This window comes from Pristiophorus japonicus, chromosome 19, assembly GCF_044704955.1.
Source record: "Pristiophorus japonicus isolate sPriJap1 chromosome 19, sPriJap1.hap1, whole genome shotgun sequence".
Taxonomy (NCBI): Eukaryota; Metazoa; Chordata; class Chondrichthyes; family Pristiophoridae; genus Pristiophorus; species Pristiophorus japonicus.
The window spans coordinates 40,198,199-40,218,951 of NC_091995.1; the positions used below are offsets into that span (position 1 = coordinate 40,198,199).

General features: G+C 44.9%; 1 protein-coding gene across 1 annotated transcript; it reads left to right on the plus strand.

Annotated features, from left to right (window-relative positions):
• The first annotated feature begins 8,652 nt into the window (after positions 1-8,652).
• LOC139230183 (probable G-protein coupled receptor 139) lies at positions 8,653-12,832 on the plus strand. Its single transcript, XM_070862024.1, has 2 exons — positions 8,653-8,722; positions 11,907-12,832. Exons 1-2 carry the CDS (start codon positions 8,653-8,655, stop codon positions 12,830-12,832), a joined length of 996 nt encoding a protein of 331 aa, XP_070718125.1.
• The last annotated feature ends 7,921 nt before the right edge of the window (positions 12,833-20,753 follow it).

Consider the following 20,753-nt stretch of genomic DNA (forward strand, 5'->3'; position numbering starts at 1 on the left):
GCAGGGTGTGGAGTGTGTTGGTTGTGCAGTGGGCAGGGTGTGGAGTGTGTTGTTTGTGCAGTGGGCAGGGTGTGCAGTGGGCAGGGTGTGGAGTGTGTTGGTTGTGCAGTGGACAGGTTGTGGAGTGTGTTGGTTGTGCAGTGGGCAGGGTATGCAGTGGGCAGGGTGTGGAGTGTGTTGGTTGTGCAGTGGGCAGGGTGTGCAGTGGGCAGGGTGTGGAGTGTGTTGGTTGTGCAGTGGGCAGGGTGTGCAGTGGGCAGGGTGTGGAGTGTGTTGGTTGTGCAGTGGGCAGGGTATGCAGTGGGCAGGGTGTGGAGTGTGTTGGTTGTGCAGTGGGCAGGGTGTGCAGTGGGCAGGGTGTGGAGTGTGTTGGTTGTGCAGTGGGCAGGGTGTGCAGTGGGCAGGATGTGGAGTGTGTTGGTTGTGCAGTGGGCAGGGTGTGCAGTGGGCAGGGTGTGGAGTGTGTTGGTTGTGCAGTGGGCAGGGTATGCAGTGGGCAGGGTGTGGAGTGGGCAGGGTAGGTTTTGGAGGCGGCGTTGCCTGGTTGTGGGAGCGGCGGCGGCTGGGGCTGGGCGGGGGCTGGTTGGTTGGCGGCGAAGTGAGAAAAGATACTTCAAAGCTTCGTAGCACTCAAAGTAGAAAAGTCATAGAAACATAGAAACATAGATATAGAAAATAGGTGCAGGAGCAGGCCATTCAGCCCTTCTAGCCTGCACCGCCATTCAATGAGTTCATGGCTGAACATGAAACTTCAGTACCCCCTTCCTGCTTTCTCGCCATAACCCTTGATCCCCCGAGTAGTAAGGACTTCATTTAACTCCCTTTTGAATATATTTAGTGAATTGGCCTCAACTACTTTCTGTGGTAGAGAATTCCACAGGTTCACCACTCTCTGGGTGAAGAAGTTTCTCCTCATCTCGGTCCTAAATGGCTTACCCCTTATCCTCAGACTGTGACCCCTGGTTCTGGACTTCCCCAACATTGGGAACATTCTTTCTGCATCTAACCTGTCTAAACCCGTCAGAATTTTAAACGTTACTATGAGGTCCCCTCTCATTCTTCTGAACTCCAGTGAATACAAGCCCAGTTGATCCAATCTTTCTTGATAGGTCAGTCCCGCCATCCCGGGAATCAGTCTGGTGAACCTTCGCTGCACTCCCTCAATAGCAAGAATGTCCTTCCTCAAGTTAGGAGACCAAAACTGTACACAATACTCCAGGTGTGGCCTCACCAAGGCCCTGTACAACTGTAGCAACACCTCCCTGCCCCTGTATTCAAATCCCCTCGCTATGAAGGCCAACATGCCATTTGCTTTCTTAACCGCCTGCTGTACCTGCATGCTAACCTTCAATGACTGATGTACCATGACACCCAGGTCTCGTTGCACCTTCCCTTTTCCTAATCTGTCACCATTCAGATAATAGTCTGTCTCTCTGTTTTTACCACCAAAGTGGATAACCTCACATTTATCCACATTATACTTCATCTGCCATGCATTTGCCCACTCACCTAACCTATCCAAGTCACTCTGCAGCCTAATAGCATCCTCCTCGCAGCTCACACTGCCACCCAACTTAGTATCATCCACAAATTTGGAGATACTGCATTTAATCCCCTCGTCTAAATCATTAATGTACAATGTAAACAGCTGGGGCCCCAGCACAGAACCTTGCGGCACTCCACTAGTCACTGCCTGCCATTCTGAAAAGTACCCGTTTACTCCTACTCTTTGCTTCCTGTCTGTCAACCAGTTCTCAATCCACGTCAGCACATCTGGTGCGGTTCGGATGAATCCTAGGTTGCTTTGGGGGCTAACGGTGCGTTTTAATCAAACGATGGTTAATGGAAATTTGCATTAAAAGAATGAAATTTTTGCGTATTCTATATAGGGTGGGCAAGCGCCCCTACATTACCAGACAGGGAAACTAGCCCAACATCTCATGAATAACAGCAGCAACAAACTGAGCAGATAGAGACAGCAGAGTCGATACAATAGCGTGGCTTGGTAAATGCTGTACAATGGGAGATTTTATGTTTCTAAAGATATTGGTTTAAGTTTAGGACAGAGGAATTTAAAAAAATGTATTGGACTGCATTGTTGTTGATGTCCTCAAAGAATGTATCTTAGGAATAATAGAACAGACTGAATGTATTGAGGCGGGGGAGGGAGAACCTTGGGGTATGTGTGGAGCGATCACAGTGAAGGAACAACACAATGTAAGCAGCAGCATGAAAGAGAACATAGAAACATGGCGGATAGATGATTCTGTGGAACACGATGCTGAAGAAATTTTTTTATGAAGAGTAAAACATGTTCAGGCATTTTTCACCCTTATTCCTGCATGTGTCTGTCTGTCGTTGTGTGTGTGTCTGTGTGCGCTATGTGTGCGTGCACGCCTACATGTTTATCTATCTGTGTGCCTATGTATATGCATATATGTCTTGTGTGTGTCAGTGTGTGCGCTTTGTTTAAGTATGTCTTTGTGTTTGTGTGTCTGTGTGTGGTATGTGTGCATGCATGACTACATGTTTATCTATCTGTGTGCCTATATATATGCGTTTGTGTCTTGTGTGTGCGTTTTGTCTAAGTATGTCTTTGTGTCTGTGTTTGTGTGTGCGTGGCAGTGTGTGCGTGTGTGTGGCAGTGTGTGCGTGTGTCTGTGTGTATCTGTGTGTCTGTGTTTGTGTGTGCGTGGCAGTGTGTGCATGTGTGTGTTTATGTCTGTGGTGTGTCTGTGCGTATCTGTGTGTGGTGAGTGTGTGTCACTGTCTGTGTTTGTTAGTTTGTTTTCTCTGTGTGTGTGTGTGTGTCTATCTATATTTGTCTGTGTGTGTGTCTGTGCGTGTGTCTGTGTGTATCTGTGTGCAGTGGGTATGTGTCTGTGTCTGTGTTTGTTAGTATGTTTTGTGTGTGTGTGTGTGTGTGTGTGTCTATGTCTGTCTGTGTGTCTCTGTGTGTGGGTGTGTCTGTGTCTGTTCGTGTGTCTGTGCGTGTGTCTGTGTGTATCTATGTGTAACTGTGCGTGTGTCTGTGTGTGTCGCTGCATGTGTCTGAGTGTGGCTGGGTGTGTGTCTGTGTGTCTGTTTTTGTTTGTTGATTTCTATGCGTGTCTATGTGTGAGTGTCTGCCCATGCCTGTGTGTGTGTGTTTGTTAGCGTATAGTTCTGCCTGCGTGTGTTTGTTAGTTTGATTTCTGTGTGTATGTGCCTGTGTGTGTGTGTGTGTCTGTATGTGGGTGTTTATTTGTGTTCGTGCGTGTGACTGCACGTGCGTGCTTTCTAGATGCAATTTAAGCCCTAAACTATTTTTTGTCCATTAATTTTATAAACTCACAGTTGGGGTGAAACTAACTTTAATGGAAAAGAAAATTTGGCCGAATGCAAAGCTGGCTGTTGAATCGCTATCGCCCATTTTGGGCTACAGCCTAAGATTAATTTCATCCTCGGTCTATGTTATTGTTGTCTTTCAATGGAACTGAGCGGGCGGCAGATCTGAACACAGTTTTACACAATGGCAGCAAGTTGAAAATCGATCCCGTTATTTTCAATCCATGTGACTCAATATCAGAAATATGCCCGCTAAAGGATAACAAAGTGAGGCAAACTCTAAATAATACATAATGGGAATTAATGATAGAGTATATGATACATCGAAATTGTTGCGAAAAAGTTAAAATGGAAAACATGTCACCTAAATGTAAGTGATTCATCTCTGAAAGAAGTTTCAGATGACCTTAGCACATTGCTACTTAACCGGGAGTGTAAAGTTCTGAAGTTATTAAGCAAAAGAACACTGTTATTTTATTTCCTCAGCATTGGATTTTAGCCCGGTGATTATGTTAAAATGACCCCTACAGAATAGGCAGTCAACACGTTTACCCATAGTGTCTGTGGAACTGAGAATGCTTTGCTGCCCTCTGACGGCAGCGGAGCCATGCGGCTAACCTCTGCTCCTAAACTCCGCACCGTATCCGGGTGAAGTAGAAATAATTGCAATTTACAACTGGTAAACAGTCGATTCAATCTAACCAAGCGTGCCGGCATTTACCCTCCATACCAGCTAATAGTTCTAATCACACTTACCCAAACTGTCCCCATATCCCTTCATTCGAAAACAGGGCAACTCCAGCCTGGCCAATTACCATCCTATCAACTGATTCTCAATCTTGTGCAATGTGATTTTGATGGAGTGGTCAACAGTGCTATCAAATGGCACTTACTCACTCATCATCATCATCATAGGCAGTCCCTCGAACGAGGATGACTTGCTTTCACACCAAAAGGGGTGAGTTCAACAGGTGTTTCATTGAAGAACCCGATATTCCAATTTGAACTCAGGGCTGGAAGATGCCTGTGCATGGATTTTTTAATGTGTGGTGACCGTTGCACATCAGCCACCACATGGGCTTGACAGAGCTAGGTCATGGTCCAGTGGCAAGGGTTAATCAAGATGACTGGAGCCCTGTTCTGCTGCACGGACCTAGTGCGCACATATATTGCAGTGTGGGCAGGCCCATGCTGCCCCGGGCCCTTGGCTTTACTGGGTGCCATACCCTCATTGGCCGCACCTCCGCCACGATCTCTTGCTGCTCCTCCGCCACAAACATTCGCCGCACTGCCACCACTATCTCTCTCGGCTCTCCCGCCACAAAACATTTGCCGCACATCCGCCACGATCACTCATCACTTCCTCCGCACCAAACATTTGCCGAACCTCTGCCATGATCACTCGCCAAATCTCAGCCACCATCTCTCATCGTTCCTCCACCTCAATCACTCGCCGCACCTCCACCATGATCACTCGCTGCTCATCCGCTTCCATCTCCTCCACTGTACCTGGCCCCGACGATGTTCCTGCCCACACTCCAAACGGCGATTTGGGTTTTGATGACATCGCCCATTCGCCCACCTCGAAATTGTCGCACACTTGGAATGGCTCGCGCTGGAAGTTGCAGTGGCAAGCTCTTTTATGCCCTCAACCTGCGGAGGTGTTCTCTCACAGGTTGCGGGGCCACGATGTTCCAGGCCCACCACTCCAGTTCTTTTATAGCCCGACCCTCAGGCCCTGAAGTCGCCGATCCACCTGGTCCCTCTCGGCACTGCTCACGTTCTGCCATTTTGTTTTTCCTTATTTACTCACTAATAACATGCTGACCAATGTTAGTTTGGGTTCAGATAGGACCACTCAGTTCCAGACCTAATTACAGACTTTGTCCAAACGTGGACAAAAGAGTTGCATTACAGAGGTGTGGTGAGAGTAACTGCCCTGGACATTAAGATAGCATTCAATCGCATGTGGCATGAAGGGACCCTAACAAAACTAAAGTCAATGAAGATCAAGGAGAAAACATCAGTTGCTGCAGTCATGCCTAGCACAAAGGAAGATGATTCTGGTCATTAGAGGCCAATCCTCTCATGCCCAGGACACCACTGCAGGAGTTCCTCAGGGCAGCATTCTTGGATCCACGAACTTCAGCTGCTTCATCAATGACCTTCCTTCCATCATAACGACACAAGTGGGGCAGTTCTCTGATGATTGCACAGTGTTCAGCTCCATATTAAATTTCTCAGTTAATGAAGAATTCCATGCCCACATGCAGCAAGACAACATTCATGCTTGGGCTGATAAGTGGCAAGTAATATTCACACTAAACAATTGCTGGGCAGTGATTATCTCCGACGAGAGAGTTTAACCACCTCACAATAACATTCACTGACATTCCCATCGCTACATCCAACATCATCAACATCCTGGGTGTCACCATTGACCAGAAAATAAAATGGACCAGCCACATAAATTTGGTAGCTACTAGAGTAGGTCAGAGGTAGGGTATTCTGCACCATATTCCTAACTTCTTGACTCCCCAACGCCCCTCCACCAACTGAAATGCACAAGTCAGGACTCTGATGGATGCTCTCCACTTGTTTGTATGGATGCCACTGCAAGAACACTCAAGAAGATCGACACGTGCAGGGCAAAGCAATCCAATTGATCTGTGCCCATCCACCACCTTAACATAGAAACATAGAAAATAGGTGCAGGAGTAGGCCATTCGGCCCTTCAAGCTTGCACCGCCATTCAATGAGTTCATGGCTGAACATGCAACTTCAGTACCCCATTCCTGCTTTCTCGCCATACCCCTTGATCCCCCTAGTAGTAAGGACTACATCTAACTCCTTTTTGAATATATTTAGTGAATTGGCCTCAACTACTTTCTGTGGTAGAGAATTCCACAGGTTCACCACTCTTTGGGTGAAGAAGTTTCTCCTCATCTCGGTCCTAAATGGCTTTCCCCTTATCCTTAGACTGTGACCCCTGGTTCTGGACTTCTCCAACATTGGGAACATTCTTCCTGCATCTAACCTCTCTAAACCCGTCAGAATTTTAAACATTTCTATGAGATCCCCTCTCATTCTTCTGAACTCCAGTGAATACAAGCCCAGTTGATCCAGTCTTTCTTGATATGTCAGTCCCGCCATCCCGGGAATCAGTCCCTCATCAACTCCATTCACCACCAGCTCACCATGGTGCAGTGTTTAATATCTACAGGATATACTTGTGCAACTCACCAAGGTCTTTTCGACAACACCTCCTAAACCCCTGACTGCTACCGCCTAAAAGGACAAAGCAGCAGACATATGGGAACACCATCTCCTACACTTCCCCACCAACTTACACACCATCACGGCTTGGACATATATTGCTCTTCTCATATCTTCATTGGTTCAAAATTCTGCAACTCCGTACCTAACAATATTGTGGGAGTATATGCACTGCATGTATTGCTCTGGTTCAAGTAGCCCCATCACCACCTTCTCAAGGGCAACTATGTATCAGCAATAACTGCCGACCTTGTTGGAGATGCCACATCCCGAGAATGAATGATAAAATAATTATAATTTTAATCACGTTTGATGTCCTCCTCTAATTCCATGCCCGTTAATCATTCCTAGTGCACTCCTGCATGGTACCTTGTCAAGGAAGTTCTCAGACTCCCAGTATACTACATTGACTGTATTACCACTCGTCAATATAACTGTTACATTCTCAAATTATTCTGAGAGTTTTGTCAAGCACAATCATCACTTTTGACATTATTGCTGGCTACTTCTAACTTTTTGTCTTGATGTAGATACGTAACAATTTCATCCTTAGTTGAGATTGTAAGACCCCCACCACGGATATAATTACCAGGATGACCTCCATGCCCTTTTTTAAAATTGGGTGCTGCATTGATCACTCTCGAGTCATTGGACCAATATCCAGACTCAAAGGTCCCTTGATGTATAATTTCTAGGACGTCTGCAGTGTCTCCACTCATCTCATTGGAACATAACAAGATAGGAACATAGGAACAGGAGTCGGCCATTCAGCTCCTATACAATGTTTCACCATTCAGTTAGATCGTGGCTGATCTGTACATCAATTCCATTTATCTGCTTTTGCTCCATCTCCCTGAATACCGCTATCCTACAAAAAGTCTATTGAATTCAGTCTTAAAAATGTCAACTGACCCACAGCATCCACAGCCTTTTGAGTAAAAGAGTTCTAGAGTTCCACTACACTTTGTGTCAAACAGTTAATCCTGATTTCACTGGAAAATGGCCTAGTCCTAATTTGTGGATCATGCCCCTCAGGTTATCTCGCTTAGGATCTGAGAATGCATTAATGGATTATTGTGCCAACTCATTTGAACTTGCGTCACAATAGCCATATCTTGAATGTTTTCCAGCAGAGAAAAACCAAATGCTGTACCGCTTTGTTTAATAAATGTTATTAAGTCACCGATAATAGTGTTGGTACTAACAGTCCAACTGGGGTACAGCCATAGGTGTGTTTCTCCCACTGGACCCAAGTTGCACTCCCAAACCAATCTGTGCGGCAGGCTCACTCGGCGTCCAGGTATATGAGTGGCAGGGAGGTCAGGAACAAGGAGACTCCAATCATGGGAATTGCCTGCCTCTATCGCACTTCCTTCTACGTCTCACACCATATTTGAGTCAGACTGAGGTTTTGCCCCAGTTGGGCCCAATCAGAAATTTGCAGTGTAGTTCTGGAGCCCATATAGTAGGGTTTCTCCCAATTTTCTGAAGGCCACACCGTAGTCTGGGATGGCTTACACGCTGAGTGTACCACTGGCCCGGTGAAAATTCAGGACCTCTGTAGCTACAAACATTGATAGTGCCAATCGTACCTACAATTAAACACTTATATCGTTAGATAGCACATATGTGTAATTGTTAATGTGAAAACATATGAATGAAAGGGTCTGGCTTAAATTGATATGACCCATGACTCAGTAACTGCATCTTTCGAAATAACTAAAAAGTTCAAAATAATCAGTCATTCCTTGTTTTGTGTGACTGCATTCCTGCTCTTGCTGCTGGTATAATAATATTATCTATTGAGATGTACATCTCGTGTTCGTATCCCTCATTCCCACTGGGAAATCTGCATAACAAGGTTCTATTCCCGCTGAGCATTGGAGTAAAAACAGCTGCCTAATTAATTTGTTCAAGTAACTGTAACTAATGTCAATTATTGCCTGACCTAAATGTCTTGAGATTGCTCAAAAAGTATAAATATGGCCCATTTCAACGCATCTCTTTGGTTTAAGATTCACACCAAGAGCTCACTTCGTCGCTACGAAAATGGGACAATCTGTAATTCCACAGATCGAAGAAATTTACTATCCTATTCTTGCACTGGTCGGCATTCCTAGTAAGTTACTATAATCAGTCATTCCTTGTTTTGTGTGACTGCATTCCTGCTCTTGCTGCTGGTATAATAATATTATCTATTGAGATGTACATCTCCAGTTATTGTGAGTGAACTAGTAAAAAACAGTTTAATACAATATAATCATTACGGCATTATATAGATGTAAACACCATTTTGCATAATGGTGTCACTCAGTGCGGTGAATGTACTGCGTTGAGTAAAGTTGTTACAGTGGAGCCAGTAGTCATCCCACAAGCCTATTGTTGTATTAGTTATTCAGCATTATAATTCAACTTCATTTCAATGTGGGGTTTTTGTTAAGCTATTTTATTACAACGATAATAGATTGCATTTATTTAATGCCTTTAATGTAGAAAAACATCCACAGCGCTTACAACATCAATGTTCCCAATACAGACTTTGAAATAATCTTTTATACAGTACACATCTGGTACATCTTCAGGGATTCCTTTTCAAGGTTGTGAACAGAATGATTGACCGTTGTCTCATATTTCCCTTTAATGTAAATCATTCAATTTGCTTGCAACCTTAGCTTTGTGCACAGTGAATTGTTATCATACATTCCTAATATTTGGGAAGGATGAAGGAGGTGGTTATTTTGACTTCTCTTCCATTTATTTTATGAGCCAGGGCAATGCCTTGATAAGGGAAGTTGTGCTCCTGTTACATTCCTCAAATAGCTAATTACATTATTTGGAAATACTGGGGCATTTCTGGCTACTTTAAATAGTTTAAGGTAGTGCATAAGTTAACAATTGAACTTATGTTTTCGGATATTGTTTATTGTTTCTGTAAAATGATATATCTTGTTAATAAGTCAACTGTGAATGTTGGCCCACCCTGTATAATTTTTTAAAAGAGATGTAATAAACCCCACATTGAGCACAGTATTGATTCAATAACTCATTGATTGTTTGATGTATTGACTGATTTGTGATTTGTTGATTCCTTGACTCTGTGAGTCACTAATTCCTTGAGGCAATGTTGACTTTGGGCAATAAAGTAAAACGAGTGATATTGGATATAATGTCTGTTATACATTTCTCCCAATTTTTATCACCTTTCACTTCAATGGAAATGAAAATTGGGGAGAACCGTAAATGGCCCATATTACATTATCGCTCAGTTTTACATCTCTCCCAATTTGTATTTCCATTGAAGTCAATACAAAGTAAAATGGAAGAGGTGTAAAATGATCTGCCTACTCACTATCATCCCATTACATTATTACACAAAGTCAAGATCCACTCCCTGGTCATAACAACAACAACAACTTGGATTTATATAGTGTCTTAAGAGTAGTGAACCTTCCCAACGTGCTTAACAGGAGTATTATGCGTCGAAATCTTTGACACCGAGCCGCATAAGGAGAAATTAGGGCAGGTGATCAAAAGCTTGGTCAAAGAGGTAGGTTTCAAGAATATCTTCAAGAAGAAAAGAGAGGTATAGAGGCAGAGAGGTTTAGGAAGGGAATTCCAGAGCTCAGGACCTTGGCAACAGAAGGCACTGCCACCCATGGTTGAGCGATTATAATCAGGAATGCTCTAACAGGGCAGAATTAGAGGAGCGCAGATATCTCGGGGGGGTTGCGCGGCTGGAGGAGATTACAGACAAAGGGGGTGTGAGGCCATGGAGGGATTGGAAAACAAGGATGAGAATTTTGAAATCGAGGCATTGCTTAACCAGGAGCCGATGTAGGGCACAGGGGTGATGGGTGAGTGGGACATGATGTGAGTTAGAACACGGGCAGTTGAATTTTGGATGACCTCTAGTTTATGTATTAAAGAATGTGGGAGGCCAGCCAGGAGTGCATTGAAATAGTCAAGTCTAGAGGTAACAAAGGCATGTATGAGGGCTTAAACAGCAGATGAGCTGAGGCAGAGACTGGCGATGTTACAGAGGTGGAAATAGGCGGTCTTAGTTATGCTGCAGATATGTGGTCGGATGCTCATTTCAGGATCAAATAAGACACCAAGGATGTGAACTGTGCAGTTCAGCCTCAGACAGAAGTTGGAGAGAGGGATGGAATCAGTGGCTATGGAATGGAAGTTTGTGGCGGGGACCGAAAACAATGGCTTCGGTCTTCTCAATATTAGATTTGAGAACATTTCTGCTCATCTAGAACTGGATGTCAGACAAGCAGTCTGACAATTTGGAGACCACGGAGGAATCAAGAGAAGTGGTAGTGAGTGAGAGCTGGGTTTCATCAGCGTACATATGGAAACTGACATTGTGTTTACAGATAATGTCGCCAAGGGGCAACATGTAGATGGAAAATAGGAGGGGGCCAAGGATAGATCCTTGTCAGACACCAGAGATAACAATGTTGGAGTGGGAAGAGAAGCAGTTGCAGGTGATTCTCTGGCTATGGTTAGATGAATAATAATGGGACCAGGCAAGTGTCGACCCACTCCACTGGATGATGGTGGATAGGCGTTGGAGAAGGATAGAGTGGTCAACCTTGTCAAAGGCTGCAGACAAGTCAAGAAGAATGAGGAAGGATAGTTTGCCTTTGTCACTTGAATGTCATTTGTGACTTTGATGAGAGCCATTTTGGTGCTGTGGCAGGCATGGGAACCGGATTGGAGGGATTCAAACACGGAATTGTGGGAATGATGGGCACGGGTTTGGCAGGCATCAACATGTTCAAGGACTTTGGAGAGGAAAGGGAGGTTGGAGATAGAGCAGTAGTTTGGAAGGACAGAGGGTTCAAGGGTTGGTTTTGTGATGACGGCAAATTTGAGGGAGAGGGCGACAGTATCTGAGGAGAGAACCGTTAACAATGTCAGTTAATATGGGAGGAAGAAAAGGAAGTTCTTAGTTCACTTCTTGTGTGTTCTTATTAATTGTAAGGATGGCACACTAATGTGTTTGATTATCATATTGCCTGTGGAGCACCATGTTACATGGGGAATGACACTCCATTCTACAGCAGTTATTGATGTTTTGAGGTAACATAAACTGGACGTGGTGTGAAACCGGCTGCTGTTTCACTGTGAGCCGGTTTGGCGCAACCGCCCAAGGCCAATTTCACCCCATTACTGAGTCGAGCGACTGCACAAAGGATTTGGAGTTAATTTCGATATAACATATTCTCAATCTGATTATTCCTAGGAATTAAGTGTAATGAGTATGTTTCCCTTCTATTCTCATTTTCTCGTAGGCAATCTAGTGGCGATTGTGATTCTCTCCCGTGGGAAGTGCGGTCTTTCTAAATGTATCACTCGTTACCTGGTGGCCATGGCAGCGGCAGATCTACTGGTGATAATATTTGATGTGATATTTTATGAGATTAATGACATTTATTTCCCATATTCATTCTTGGACTACACTCCTGTTTGCAGCCTGATTATCGCCCTGGTTTTTGCAGCTATTGATTGCTCTGTCTGGTTAACTGTCACCTTCACTTTTGATCGATTTGTCGCCATTTGCTGCCAGAAACTGAGAGCGAAATATTGCACCGAAAGAACCGCGGCCATTGTAATAACGATTGTGTTTGGACTGAGCTTTGTGGAAAACATTCCCATTTACTTTGAGAATGAGCACCTGGAAATGATTGACAATGTGGCGTGGTTCTGCAGTGTAAAATCAAGCCTCTCTACCTTACCAATATGGGTAGCATACTTCTTCCTTGATATCACCATAACCCCATTCGCACCATTTGTGTTGGTTCTGCTGCTCAATGCCCTGACCATCAGGCACATTGTACGGGCAAGTAGAGCGAGGAGGGGACTCCGGGGAAATAACAATAGTGAGGATCACAATGATCCAGAGATGGAGAACCGAAGAAGATCGATCATATTACTGCTCGCCATCTCCAGCTGCTTTATACTGTTATGGATGGTTACGTTTGTACATTTCATATGTACACAATTTACAGACATTCAGTTTATGCTCACAGATTACAATGATCCATTCGCCATCATGGAGCACACAGGATATATGCTTCAGTGTTTGAGTTCATGCACAAACACATTCATCTACGCAGTGGCTCAAGCTAAATTCAGAGAGGAATTGAAGAATATCGTTAAATATCCCCTGAGTCTAATTGTGAAGTTAGTGGCTTCAAAAAATTTAAACTCAATGTAGTCAAACCTCAGCCCAGCTATTAGCCAACGTGGATCACAATATATTCTCTGAATCCATTTATAATTGTAAGGCATTTTATCTTTCCCACTCTCTCTTTTTCCACGTATTGTAAGATAACAAATATACTGAAGGAATGTGCCAGATGACTGAATGCAGGAAAAATGCTCTGGGGTGAAGGTTGTCTTGTCCAGAATCGCATCATGGACAGCAGTAAATCGACAGATCATTTTACAATCTGCCTGATTTTATTTTCCATTGCATGCAATGATTGTAATAAGTACATCTGCTGGTGGAGTAAAACGGGTGATATATCTGATCGGCGGTCCGTTATACACCTCTCCCAATGTACCTTTCCAATGGGAAGGACAATCGGGAAAGTGTTGAATGGAGGCTAGTCCGATATCACCCAGTTTACACCATGGGCACAGGTTAAAGTTACCCCCGTGTATTAAACAGGCCACAGATCCACTATGGCTCGTTTTGCACTCCGGCCCATGACCAATTGGGTCTCCAGCTCTTTCTGCAGCCACAGAAAATCCCGCTGGGGCAATGTTTCTTCTGCCGGGCCCCTACATGCCGAAACAAGTTTAGGGCAGTGTCTGGGGTCTTTCAGGCCGACACCAGGAATCAGTTACGCCAATAATTGGCCAGCAGAACTACAGTTGGCTGAGAGCGGACGCCTGTTCTGTTCCAGGCCGAAAGTGCCGCCAAATTTCAAAAGATCAATAGCAACCAATCCTCATTTGGATAGGAGGCTAATGTCATAAACCCAGAAATAAAGGATAACATTCGAATCTCTTCCATCTATGGCTTGAGTGCCCAATGGCACTCCCACTCCAACATTAGGCCGCTTCTGTAGGACCGTGTTGCCTCCATTTCAATTTAAATAATCCCTCTACTCATATTTGGCAAGGGATCACCATCAGGTGAAGCGGCCAATGACAGTACAACACTGTCACACCCACAGTACGTGTTTATTCATTTATTGGTTTCTTTCAGGCCAGCTGCAGCTGAAGGCATTACCTGGAGTTCAGGTATTAAAGCACTCGGCCACGTTTCCCAATTCATGGCCTATCTGATTTCAGTGCAGAGGAGCGAGCAGTTATTGCTGCCGTCCCACGGCCGCAAATGCTGGAACCTCCATTCAATGGGAAGCCCCGTGTGTTCTTTATGTGGTCAAGAGGATGGTGGCGCGATAGTGAAATTGGCTCTTCTGAAAGCCGCTGTTCATCAAATCAGGGGTCAACCGAACAATCGGTTTTCCAATGAGTAACTGGTTTTGACTTTCCTTAAGAGGAAGGAGGTAAGAAGTAACTCCAGGATGACAAGCCTGAATCGAGGTGACGAATCAAGTTATGGCTCTGTGGTCAATTCAGTAAAATGATCCTTGGACCAGGCACGTGTGCACTACTCTGGTACTCTGTTGACAATTTGTCAGCCAGTATGGGTCACTGGTGGAACCCTGATGGGTCGATGTGTTGTTCAGAGTCATAGAATCATAGCCATTTACAGCACAGAAGGAGGCAATTTCGGCCCATCATATCCGCGCAGGCCGACCAAAAGCTATCCAGCCGAATGCCACTTTCCAGTGCATAGCCGTAGCCCTGTCGGCTACGGCACTATACGTGCACATCCAAGAATCTTTTAACTGTGGTGAGGGTTCCTGCCTCTACCACCCTTTCAGGCAGTGAGTTCCAGACCCTCAACACCTTCTGGGTGAAGACATTTCCCCTCATATCTCATTTAAATTTCCCCCCAATTACTTTAAATCTATGCCCCCCTGGTTGTTGACCGTTCTGCCAAGGGAAACAGCTCCTTCCTATCCACTCTATCCAGGCCTCTCATAATTTTATACACCTCAATAAGGTCTCCCCTTAGCCTCCTCTGTTTCCAAGAAAACAAACTCAGCATCTCCAATCTTTCCTGATAGCCAAAATTCTCCAGTCCATGCAACATTATTGTAAATCTTCTCTACACCCTTTCCAGTGCAATCACATCTTTTCTTTAATGCGGTGACCAAATCTGCACGCAGTACTCCAGCTGTGGCCTAACCAGTGTTTATACAGTTCAAGCATAACCTCCTTGCTCTTGTATTCCATGCCTCGACTAATAAAGGCAAGTATTCCATATGCCTTCTTACCCACCTTGTCTACCTGGCCTGCTACCTTCAAGATTGTTCCTCTCTTGGCTCTACATCACCTGCCATTGTAAAGCTCTAACAGGGTATGACATCATAATCTGATCGGCAGGCAGAATCTTGCCGCTCCCCATAACACTTCACTCCCTTATCGTTCAAAAATCTGTCTATCTCCACCTTAAATATATTGAATGACCCAGCCTCCGCAGCTCTCTGGGGCAGAGAATTCCACAGATTTACAACTCTCTGAGAGAAGAAATTCCTCCTCATCTCATTTCTAAAATCACCTATTAGTGCCGTACCTTTCTTACAAGCCTCCATTATTTATTGATTTATACTCTGTCCAACAGTGTGGCTACTGTTAGGTGGCCTATAGTGTGACTTCTTCCCCTTATTATTTCTGATCTCCACCCAAACTGATTTTACATCTTGATCTTCTGAGCCAATATCATTTCTCATCACTGCACATAACGACGTGCTGGTTTTGTCAAGCATCCAGTAATTCTGCAAGCATCGATATTTTAATAAGTTGGTTTAGAGAGCTTTAGTCACAGTGACCAATTTCTGTGCCTGGCAATTACATTTCTTCGGTAGTTAATTATGCACTCAGTCTGCGTGCCGCAAGATCCCCAAATTAAGGCCGGTTAAACTGCATTGGTGGTGATTTAGGGACGTGTTTTGGCCAGAAAATAGAGAGATCTTGAATGCTGCCACAGGGACTTTAACGTGACCCAGAATAGAAAGAGGGCTCGTGGGTCAATGTATCGCTCCAACTATTGCCCCCGTGACAAAGTGCCGCTCCTTCAATGAGACATCCGCTCAACGCTTGAGCCAAGTTTGAACCTGCAGCCTTCTCAACCAGTGCTGAATGATCTGTCGGTTCCACAAAGCTGATCTGTTATGTGGAGAAATGCTATGAGTCTTTTCAGGATAATTCTGATGCTCAAGTATTTATTTTGTTCAAAATGTTTAAATGAATGAATGGCGTATTCTGAGCAACTGCTGAATTTACGACGAGCAATTCCGCCCTTTCTAGCTCTTATACTGAGGCACTGAGAAGACAATGGCCCCTATAATACGAAAACAACACACTGCGGATGCAGAAAATCTGAAATAAAAGCAGAAAATACAGCAAACACTCAGCAGGTCGGACAGCATCTGTGGAAAGAGAGAAATTAGTTAACGTCATCGAGCTGCTGAGCATGTCCAGCATCTTCAGTTTTCATCTCATTAGTCTCCTTACAATTGTTTGTCAGCCCCGTCTGTTCTTTAACAATAATAATAGTTCCGGCTGTAATAGTTCGATTTTAGCCAAATTGGCAATTTGAATAAAATCTAATGAAACGGGTGTGGTGACGCAATGTATGGGCGATTTACAATTCTCCTTCTTCAAATCTGATGTATAACTGCGCAGCAGTCGCAGTAAATGAAATATATAAATAAAATATCAAAATACACTGTTGATTTGGAGATCTTTTGATGGGATATACTTCATTCATTCATTCTCGGAGGAAATATTAAAGATCGAATGATGTATTTGAGAAATGACCCAGTGTTTTAATTCTCTATTTGACCAATCTCGTCTAATTCAATTTCCCTACTTGAGCTCATTGCTATTAAATCTTCCCATTCAAACAACGCAATTTTAAATGAATGATGTATTGTTATTTATTTAAATGTAATATTCAAGACAATTTACAAAAGTGAAGGAAGCACGTATTTTACGACATGGCTTATCATCCAATGTTGATTCTGATTTTAAAATTGTGAATTTGATTACGAACATCAGAACAAATACACCCATTCCAATCTCATCGATCTTTCTTTCAGTGGTTGAAAATCTGCAAATGACCTTGTTGTGAGCTACACTCCAAAGCAGAGATTTGCAGAGCCAGACTTTAGTTTACTGGTCCAGTTTTAGGATCAGTACACTCAAATACCCATAATCTGAAGATACTCTCTCTTCCAGCGTAAGTTGGAAGTTCCTGCCCGGTATAAATAATTACAACAACTTGCATTTAATACAGCGCCTCCAATGTAGGAAAATGTCGCAAGGATCTTCACAGGAGCGTAATCAAGCTAAAATTGTCACTGAGTCAAAGAACGGGATATTAGGGCGGATGACTAAAAGCTTGGTGAAAGAGGTAGGAGTGTCAAAGGGCGAGAGAGGTGGAGAGGTTTAGGGAGGAAATTCTGAAGATTAGGGCCTTGATGGCTGAGGGTACGGCCGCCAATGGTGGAGCTGCTGAAGCGGGGATGCACAAGAGACCAGATTCGGAAGAAGAGAGTAATGCTTGGGACAAGAGCATTAAAGGTGATGATAAAGGTGTGACTGAGCAGATCGGTAACTGTAGGAACATCGTGACCAATGGCGGGTCAAAGGCTGCCAGCTGGGAGTTTGAAAGTGCTGTAGTTGTAAGTGATTTGGGGGACAGTGTATTCCAGTGATGAACGCAGAAGGAAGTGCAGTGGGAAGGGGAAGGAGGGTGTGAGTGATGAGGGATACAAAGAAATGATCGGAGGTGGTCTGGTCTGTGATTGAGATGATAGGAATAGAGAGGCCCCGCGGTGGAAAGTTCTGGGGTGGAAGCAGTGGTTAAGGGAGGACAGGGTCACGGTTGGGAGGAGTGAGTGAGACGGGGAGGAGGTTGGCAAGATTTGCCAGCAGCCAGAATGTTGAGTGGGAAGATCGAAGATTAGAACAGCGTGTTGCGGTTGTGCACACAGGCAGCAACGAGTGCCTCGGTGGGCCCTTCAGAGAATAGCAAAGGCTTTCGGCTTTTCCAAGTGGGTGTCAAGCTGGGGGCGGGGGTGGGGGTGGGGGTGGGCAGTAACGTAGGAAAGTCTAGGAATAGGCAAGGACATGGGCAGTGATTAGGGGGTGGTGGACAATGTACCCGAAAGAGGAGCAATGAAAGGATGCGCGATTAGGTAACAACATGGGAGAAGACAGAAGGGAAGAGTCCGAGGGATAGAGAGAAGAGAAAGAGAAATGGCAGATAGAAATGATACACTGTGGGCCACAGCAGCAACCAAAATACTCATGCAAATGAGCACAGGTAGACTCAGGTCACACAGGCATGGCGAGGGTTAGAATAGACATGTCCCAAATGTAGAACATGGCATCCACAGTGCTGTGATTAGTTCCGGTTAGTTCCACTTTTTCAGAAGGTCAGGTGGAGGTTCTCAGGGAACATACAACCTAATAGATTGAATCATTAGGGAGGGAAAGGTTGTAAACTCATTGTCCTGGGTCAGAGTCTGAAAGGGGCAACTTGTTCGGTATTTTCTGGTGTCTGGCTATCAACAGTTGGCGAACACAGGGCTAGATTTTCCACTTTTTTGCATGCTTAACGCTTACTTAATGACCATTTTACCGCTGAAATGACATATAAAGCCCATATAGCGCCCATTTAGCCATAAAATGGAAAAACTGATGGACATTTTTCAGAAACTTATCGCCGAGCATTACTTTTCCCATGTCGGGAAAAAATAATACTGCCTGCCCATTTTTTGGGGGTGGGATCATCAGAATGTGCAAAATCAATGCCCATAATATCGCCCAGAGAACATTTCTGCACGGAATTAATGCCGAGATTCAATAATACCGCCGCCCACTTTTCTTTGTCGTAAAGATCACATTTGCCAAAACTAATGGCCATGAGATCACCCAGCGTCACTTTCACCACCTCGCACACATATCGCCCACAATATTGCTCACCCAAAAAAACGCCCAGAAAAAGTGGAACTAACCAGAACTAATCACAGCATTGTAGATGCCATGTTCTACATCACAAGTCCCATTCTTTAAAAGGCTGCTGTGCTTCAACCTCAGGGGAGTTCGGATGTACTATGGAGGTCATTGGAGTTGATGTGAACATCTGTACAAACATCTTGACCATACTGTGACCGATTGGAATTTAATAGGTGTATTCATCAGGACATTCATAGTTTGTGGCCAATCGGTGGAAAACAGAGAGTGTTGGAATGGGGCCTGTCCTTTCTCACCTTCTCTTGATGACCAATTACATGCTGCAGACTCGAGATGGCCAAAGGTACGCTCCACAGCATTATGTGCCCAATTTAAGATGTGCCATACTAATGAGAAGGGCCAGATGTTACACCCCCCCCACCCACAAGTACAGGGACAAGCGGTCTTACCTTGACTTGCCCGACACCACCTGCCTTCGGAGACTACGCTTCCACAAAAATGTTATCACTGAGGAATGCCAGCTCATAAGAGGAGATCTGCAGCCTGCCAGCACTATCAGTACTGCACTGTCTGTCGAGGTCAAAATCACTGCGGCATTGTCGTTCTACATGTCAGGTTATTTTCAGGTCTCAGCTGATGACATTTGTGGTCTATCTCAGCATGTCACACATTGCTGCATTAGACAGGTCACTGAAGCACTGTGCGCATGCAGGAGGGACTTGATCAGCTTCCCTATGACCAGGGAGGCACAGAGTGAGAGGGCTCTAGGATTCTCCAGAATTGCAAACTTTCCCAAGGTGCAGGGAGCAATAGACTGTACGCATATCATGAAGCGGGCAACATTTCAGGATGCAGAGATTTTCCGGAACTGCAAGGGATTCCACTCCCTGAATGTCCAACTCGTTGTCAATGACCAGCAAATTATAATGGCAGTGAATGCTAAATTTCTAGGCAGCATCCATCATGCTCACATCTTGTATGAGAGTACTGTATCTGAATTGTTTAACAATCAGCCACAAGGTCAATGCTGGATGCTTGGTCACAAAGGATATGGCCTCGCCACCTGTCTGATTACCCCACTGCGTGACACCCACACCGAAGCCGAGAGGCGATACAATTACAGCCACAGAGCCACTTGCAATATCGTGGAGAAAACCATTGGAGTGCTTAAGCAGCACTTTAGATGCCTGGACCACTCAGGAGGCGAGCTCCAATATCACCCTGAGCAGGTAGCTCAATTCGTGGTCATATGGTCCATGCTGCACAACTTGGCTATCAAGACGGGACAAGAATTGCCTGATGAGTTTGACAGTCCACCTCACCAGAGAGAGGAAGAGGAGGATAAGGAGGCAGATGCTGACATCGGCCCAGACAATCAGGCTGATGCTGAAGCCATGCCCACGTCCCCCTGAAGACCGCATGAAAGGGCCCGTGGTGGCATGATACCTGCAAGAACCTTATGTCAGGAGCTCATCAATGAGCGCTTCACCTGAAAGAATGTTGGTGTTATTTACAAGGTTGACACACTGCTGGGTATGCAGGTCATACATCAATAGTGGGCATCACCTTGGTTAAAGTTTAAGTTGATTGAAGTTAAGTGTAATTATACCCTTTGATGTTAAGGAATCACCAGTGTGTAATGGTGCAGCTATCTGAGCCAATGTGCAACAAGGTTTTGTTAAATAAAAAACATTTAAACCGAACTGTTGTCTGAAATCATCAGTATTTCTGTAAAAGCCAAGCCTTCCACCCCCCCCACCCCGCTTCTCCTCCCCACCACTACCCCTTCCCCTTCTGACTCCAAGACACCTGGCCGAGGAGCTCCTCAGGCGCTGCTTCATTGGGGGGTGGGGGGGATGACGGCTGAACCGCTGCTTGGACGGATACAGGAGAGGACGGTACCGAGGTGGGAATGTGCTCCAAGTCCGAAGCTCTCATGTGTGGTTGGCAATGGAGGTGCAGCACCTTGGGGTGCAGTGCCGCGCTCAGGGACCACTGGGAGCCCTCTGCCACCAGTGTTCCTGGCTACCAGCTCCAAGGCCTCCATCATCCCTTCCATGTTACATCTTATT